The following is a 7216-nucleotide window of genomic DNA, read 5'->3' as shown; positions in this document are numbered from 1 at the left end:
CCTCTCGCCCCCCCCCCCCCTTGCGTCCGGCTTTGGAATTCTCGCTGTAAAGTCAACTTGCACACTCTAAGAGAGAGGGGCGGGGAAATGAGAAGGGCTCGCTTAAAGAATAAATCTGTGAATGCTCGATTCGATTATTTAATTAGGGTAACCAGAATTATAAAAATACAAAAGTATCCATCGGAATCAGAATCTTTCAAATCAACAGTATTAAAACAATAAACAAATTAGGAGCATTTGCAGGCTCCCTCCACTTCAAAATACCCAAATACACCAACAAACCTGAAATCAATTTTAAAATTTGACGAAAAAGACGACGACCCAGTTGCTGAATTCGGTGGAGCTAACCTGAAATCCCAAAGCCCCTGAATGAGATGAACAGATATTAAAGTTTAGTGGCATGTGCACAAATCTGACTGCATACGCTGCATCCCATGGACTCCCCACTATCGAATTTAGATCAAAAGATTATATATATTTTTACTAAACACACCATTATTAAGCATATTAAATAAGTTTAAGATTCAGACGTCACCCACACCCACCAATAAAAAAATGGATAAAAAAATCTAAAGAAAGTTCATCAAAAGATGAGCTCATCACCCATTTGCATTATTAAATTCCGTTCAAATTTGTTCCGATTTCTGCTCCATGTGGGTTTCTCTACAGCTGCTGACACAAGCAAAATCGTTCTTTTATTCCCTCTTTTATCAACACAACACTGATCCGTTTGAGATTTCTGACCCTTGTTTGTATTTGGATTTTCCCAATTCATATGCAACTTTTTTGGCTCCAAAAACTACGGAAAATCACAGGATGTAAATAAAGGATCGTTCATTGTTCTTAAAGATTCGATTCAATTCAATTCAATGATGAATGATTATGTTATTTTGATTAATGGGTTCAAATTTGGATGTTATTATAATCAGGGAATGAAGAAAACGTCATGATCATAAAAAAGAGGGTTGTGGTGGACATGATAATGTTGGATGCTTGTGGGGTTTAGTGGTTTTGAAGCCTCTCGTTATTGACCAAAACAGACAACTCTGTAGAGGGACCAACAGAATTTGAAAGAATCAAAACCAGGGCAAAAGGGTAATTTCCCCCCTTCCCTGTCCCAATTTCTCATACTTTCTGCGATGCGACACTGAAAATCAGGCGGCTTTGGAGTTGAAGAACTTCCGCTGCCTTTCACTCTCTGATGTCACCTTCTTTTATTATTATTTTATTCATTTATTTTTATAACGAAACATTTAAATTCTAAATCATATTCCAATAGGTCTGTTTTTTTATAGGTAAAAGAAATAACTTAATAAATTAGACAAAATTAATTATCATTTCAAAAGTCGATGATTTGATTCTTATCTCCCCAGCTAACCACCTTATTTTTTTTGCAAGTATTTTAGAGTCGTTTAACTAATTACCAGAAAACTATCGACATTTAGTAATGGTAGAGAGGGTGAAGCAAGGGGGAAGCCACGTAAACTAAAATTATAATGAAAACTTTGTATGGTAAGGGGTTGATATGTAGAAGTAGAAGAATTGTTGAGGTGTTTTGGTCCAGAGATGGAGCACATAGGTTGGTCCCAAAGAAGTTGTGAGCAGAAGTAGAAGTCAATTTTGGAGACCGTCACAAAGCAACATACCCCAAAAATCTTTTGGTTACATTACATATCAAATCAAACAAAACTTTTCTTTCTCTTTCACAAATCAACTATAGCCTTATCATTATTTTAATATTTTAATCAAATTTGTGGTATTTTGCACGTCAAGACAATCGAAAACCGTCTTATCTTTCCAATGTCATCCTTACACTGAGGGAGTGGAAGGAAGCAAAGTGCATGTTTGACGACTTAAACATAATTCAACTAGTTAATAACTCATATCTTCAAACCAAGAGTTATAGACATAAATCTATTTATTATCTGCTTATTATATATTGTGAAACTATAAAAATAAAAAAAAATAAAAAAGTCTAATTTTGTATTTAAAAAGTCACTAAACTTTAATAAACCGTATAATAAAATTTTAGTCGCCTATTAGACTATAAGAAAACTTAAAATGTTTTATTATATGGAAAATGTGAGGACAGTACCTAAATTTGTAATTAATTTATATGTTCTATTTTTTTGGTAGGTTCAGGAATTTGAACCTACCATCTTTCATGATAGAGTACAATTCAAATACGTCTGACTTGGGCCCTTTTTCCTCTTTTTTTAGTAAATAAAAAATAACCATGTTTAATATTCTTCATCTTTTATTTATTATTGTTTTTGTGAGAGAGAGAGAACAGAAATTTGATAATCAATCTTTGTTTTTTTTTTTTCATTCTATGAAATTTTAATTAAAAATATGTGAAGTGCTTTGTTTTTTAGCAAACAAAAAAAAAAAAAAAAAATGGTTCCTTGCTCAATTCTTGCACAAATTTAGAAATAGTTTGGAACAAAAATGGAAACAATTACATGACACTTCATATTTCTCAAAAACTGAAAACGAAGAACAGATCAGCCCACAAATCCCCACATGAAGAAAGTATGTTTTTTTTTTTTTTAATTTAAAAATTCCTTTTTTAATCAAATAATATTCCATACTAAACATACATAAAACTTAACAAAACTCTAACCATTGAGACCATAGCACATAATATGGGAGTGTGACATTGAAACACGAACAAAAGCTTAATTAGATTGGCATATTTAGGTCGAGAAGTCACATGAGAAAGAGAGAGAGAGAGAGAGATGCAAATATTAAAGTATGGTATAAAACAGCATATGGATTATAACAATATCTGATCCATCTTCTCAAATGGCTTCCCCCTTTCCGTATAATTTACCAACAATAAGTGTACACCTCTCCTCCTCCCCTCAAATGCTTGGCCTCACGTTGAGACGAGATGCAAGCTTCTGACCAAGAGACCTGTCCGCCTGTTCCAAATTACCGTCAAAACACACACCATTAAATCTCTCACCAACAATCCTCCATGCAATTCCAAACTCAGTCTCAACCAAAATGCTACTAAACGCACCTGAGACCAGTAAGAAACCCAGATGCTGCGGATCTCATGGGTGACACGAGTGTCAGACAAAGCATCCACCCATCTGCGGATAAATCGTTCTTGCCTGCAATATAAACACAAACAAACCCGTGGTTTAAAACCCTCCAACCCAGTTACATGAAAAAACAACAATGTGTGCATCTTCCAATAATAGCCATTGATTAAACAAAAGTTACTTGTCTGGTGTCCAAGATCTGTATCTCTCTCCAGGCTCCTTGAAGTTGTTCTCCTTCTCAATTACACACTGGCGTCACCAAAGACAGCAAGAGGAATCTCAACAGGTTAGCATACTCATTGACCGAACAATAGCAAAATGAGTTCATGTTAAAGACATTAAAATGCTGCAATATTGATCACTGACCCTCTCACGCCTTCCAGTGCATACAGCTGGTGGGTGAGGATACTTCTCAGCGTGGCGAGCAGGATCAAACCTTGAAGGGAAGTAATTGACCTGAGGCAAAGCAAAAAGGAAGACAGAGATCAGAACAATCAAATTACCAAGAAGCTGGCATATAACGTGCTAGGCCACGAGGATGATTACTTAAATCATGCACATCAAGGGCAACTAAAAAGAAACCACCAACTTTTAGTGATAGTTAACAAAAAAAGAAGTAAGCAATACCTCTTCATCTCGGTGCATAAAGTTCATGAAACCCTCGTGGTGATTGTTGTGGTGAGCACACTTGGGTGCATTAGCAGGGAGTTGCAGATAGTTTGGTCCAAGACGGTGCCTCTGGGTATCAGCATACGAGAAGATCCTGGTCTGAAGCAATTTGTCATCTGAATAGTAGACTCCAGGAACTATAATGGCAGGACAGAAGGCCAGTTGTTCATTCTCTGCAAAGAAGTTATCGATGTTCTTATTCAAAACCATGCGACCAACTGGCTGCAAGGGCAAGATATCCTCGGGCCAGGTCTTGGTTACATCCAGAGGGTCAAAATCATATCTATCTTCATGATCAGGGTCAATAGTTTGAATGAAAAGCTTCCATTCAGGGTAGTTGCCGGCTGCAATTGAATCATAGAGGTCCTGAGTAGCATGACTATGATTACTTCCTCCAACACGGATAGCATCTTCCTCCAGCAAGGACTTAACTCCACAGGTAGGCCTCCAGTGAAATTTCACATAGTGTGCTTTCCCTGCCTTGTTAATCAGAGTATAGGTGTTAACACCTGAACCGTCCATGTGCCTGTAATCTTGTGGGATGCCAATATCATCAAATAGAAATGTGAACATATTCAGGCTTTCTGGATGATGAGAAAAGAAGTCAAGGACCCTCCAATTCTCCTGGATATGGGACTTGGGATTCGGTTTGAGAGCATGAACCATGTCTGGAAATTTCATACCATCACGGATGAAAAATACAGGGAAGTTGTTGCCCACAAGATCAAAATTTCCCTGAGTAAAAGAACAAAGGACGCTTGAAAGTTGTACTACCATGAGGATAATAAACAAAGCCTAATAAAAGCATGTATTTACATATAAGCAAAAGGAAAGATGCACAAAAGATGCAAAATCTGAGTTTACAGAATCACAACATATAATTTACCAGCAGAAGTATACAATATTATGAACTTCCTACTGATGAAACATGATAGCATATTATCCAACCAACTGATGAAAGTATTAGCATGCAACCTATAGAATTAACCCAATAGGCGTAGAACAAATTAAAGAAGTTCAAAACACAGGCAAGGTTCTACATTATCACAACCATTGCATTCTTATGCTTCTTTTTATCAGAAATCCCAGGTTGTTATAATTGTAAGTTATCAGCAACCAATAAAGCATAAACTAAAAAACTCTCACCTCCCTGGTGTAAAACTTCACAGCAAAACCTCGGGGATCTCTCAGCGTTTCAGGGCTACCGCGCTCATGGATAACAGTGGAGAAACGTACAATAACTGGAGTCTGAACTCCAGGGGCACGAAGGAAATCAGCACAAGTAAGGTGGGTAATATCATGAGTCACCTCAAAAAACCCTTTTGCACTAGCTCCTCTAGCATGGACAACACGCTCTGGGATCCGCTCTCTATCAAAGTTAGCAAGTTTCTCCACGAGATGATAATCCTCTAGGAGAATAGGACCTGCCAAATAAAACATATTCGAGTACTTTTATCGATAAGTGTCTTTCGAGTACTAAGGACCAACCACAACATTTTTGGTATTCTCATCTACAGCTATCTGACACCAGATTTCAAACCTTTTTGCCAGAAAAATTATAGATATGCTGAAGATATTCACTAAGCATTGTCCAAATGAGAATGACGAGAAACCCAACCCTTTCAGAGAATTTTTCTGACTCCATATTTGTTCTTCACATTCAACATCTACCAGAATATACAGCTCTTATAACAGAATAGACCATCATCTTTTAGCAACTGGTCTTAATTGCCATTAGAAATGTAGCATATGATTAATAAATGATAAAACTAGTTCCCTCATCTAACCAATTTTCCACAACTTGAATAGCTTCTATAGAAGATAAGACCAACAAATCTTCATGACCTTCTCAACTAATAGGTATAAGTTGAAAGTAAATCTAGAGCTAAAGTCAACGTATCTCTGAAGACGAAACGGGCTTCTTTGGTAGCAAAGCGCCCACTCCCGCTAATTCTCCTAAGCATGGCCGGGAGAAGTAGGGGGGAGACTAGACAAGAAACTTTGAGGGTACTATTAACGCCAGTACAGATTCAACAGTACTTCCATCTAATATCATAACCACTATCGAACGAAAAGAAAATAACAATAAACGCGCACTATTAACGTAGTCTTGCTAGTGTTTTAACAGCTACGTCAAAAACCGAAATATCAGAAACCAATTCTTACCCCTGGGTCCAACGGTTAACGACGAGTTATTGTTCCACACTGGAGCGCCAGAATTTGTAGTCCAGAAGGGGCTGTTGTAGCCACTTGAAGGGCGGTGCTGCAACGCGCGAACAGATTAAACAAACTTAGCCGAAATATAAACAATTAAGAAATTAGCTAAACAGAAGTCCAACTTCATGAACATACTCAATAGAATTATGTACTTCGTTTGTCGTCGAGTAAACATATCCGAAAATCAAAATAACATTTAAAAAGTCCTTTACGGTAGACGCAAAGGATTTCAAAACCTCTCCCCACGGAAATGAAAACAAAGAAAACCATTTCTCCATAAGAAAATCAGTTCGAAATTGAAGAAAATCCAGATGAAAAATCTAGCAGCAATTTCGATTTAATCAAGAACCAAAAACGCAGCGGTGAAGAAAGTAAGTCAAATCCCCATTGGTAAGCACGAAAACACATCAAACTCGAATCCAAAAAATTAAGGCGTGAAGATGGAAATACCCTGTAAGGATCCATTGCAGAAGGAGAAGAACCGAGACTCGAAGGCGACCTCGGATAATCTGGAATGGGCGAGACGATTAACGAAGAGAAAAGCGAGGGTGAGGATTATATAAAAGCAAGCACCCGTGGCTTGCACTTCTCGCTTTTATAATCTAATTTTTAAATTTCATCGTCATTTTATTCTTTGCCACCCGTGCCTTACTCTTTACTCTTTCCCCCTTCTCTTCAACTTCTCGCGGTTTTTCGTCCGTCCTCTCGCGAGAAAATTGAATTACAATGTTTATGTAGATAATTAATATTTTATTTATTTATTTATATTAAATTCATGCTAATAATGAAATTTATAATATAGAAGGGACTCTTATTTATACCGATTTAAAGTTCTATTAAACGGGTGTTGATAACATTATTTCATTAACTTTTTCTTTTTTTAATTAGATTAAGTTTTTTTCCTATTTTGCCAAAATCAAATTATAGAAAATGACAAGGATGCCCCTCTTATTTAAAGTAATTAGTTGAGCATAATTAAATTAAAAGGTCGACTTCCATGTTCAAAACCTTCTTATCCTAATTAAATTTGTGAACTAATTATTGTAATTAGTCAAATAGCAATAAATAATTTCAAAAATTACTTTCCTTTTAAAAAATGATATTTGTATTTTAAAAATTAATAAATATAGTAAGGATCTTTTGAAGGAAAAAAAAGCAGATTTAAACAGTAAGCAAAAATAAGAAACAAATAATCGGCAATTTCTCACAGGCGATATTAAAATTTCGCGGGCAATTTTAATATGAAATAAAATAAAATTGTTTTTTTTTTTTTTTTTTTT

At 36.0% G+C, this 7216-nt stretch overlaps 1 protein-coding gene across 1 annotated transcript; it reads right to left on the bottom strand.

Annotated features, from left to right (window-relative positions):
* Positions 1 to 2634: 2634 nt before the first annotated feature.
* LOC111443269 (catalase isozyme 1-like) lies at positions 2635 to 6540 on the bottom strand. Its single transcript, XM_023081018.1, has 8 exons — positions 6387 to 6540; positions 5886 to 5982; positions 4866 to 5143; positions 3678 to 4454; positions 3417 to 3506; positions 3232 to 3299; positions 3026 to 3119; positions 2635 to 2924 (listed from the first exon to the last, which is right to left on the bottom strand). The coding sequence occupies exons 1-8, from the start codon at positions 6399 to 6401 to the stop codon at positions 2865 to 2867; spliced, it is 1479 nt and encodes a 492-aa protein (XP_022936786.1). The 5' UTR covers positions 6402 to 6540; the 3' UTR covers positions 2635 to 2864.
* Positions 6541 to 7216: the final 676 nt, after the last annotated feature.

This window comes from Cucurbita moschata, unplaced genomic scaffold, assembly GCF_002738365.1.
Source record: "Cucurbita moschata cultivar Rifu unplaced genomic scaffold, Cmos_1.0 Cmo_Scf00005, whole genome shotgun sequence".
Taxonomy (NCBI): Eukaryota; Viridiplantae; Streptophyta; class Magnoliopsida; order Cucurbitales; family Cucurbitaceae; genus Cucurbita; species Cucurbita moschata.
Note: the sequence above shows the minus strand (reverse complement) of the source record. Positions and strands in the feature narration are given on the sequence as shown.

Excerpts from the sequence above, each read along its gene's own strand:
- LOC111443269 (XM_023081018.1), bottom strand. Across the intron at positions 5,144-5,885 it reads GTTAACCGTTGGACCCAGGG|GTCCTATTCTCCTAGAGGAT; the intron begins GTAAGAATTGGT and ends TTTATTTGGCAG. Across the intron at positions 3,507-3,677 it reads TTATGCACCGAGATGAAGAG|GTCAATTACTTCCCTTCAAG; the intron begins GTATTGCTTACT and ends GCTTTGCCTCAG.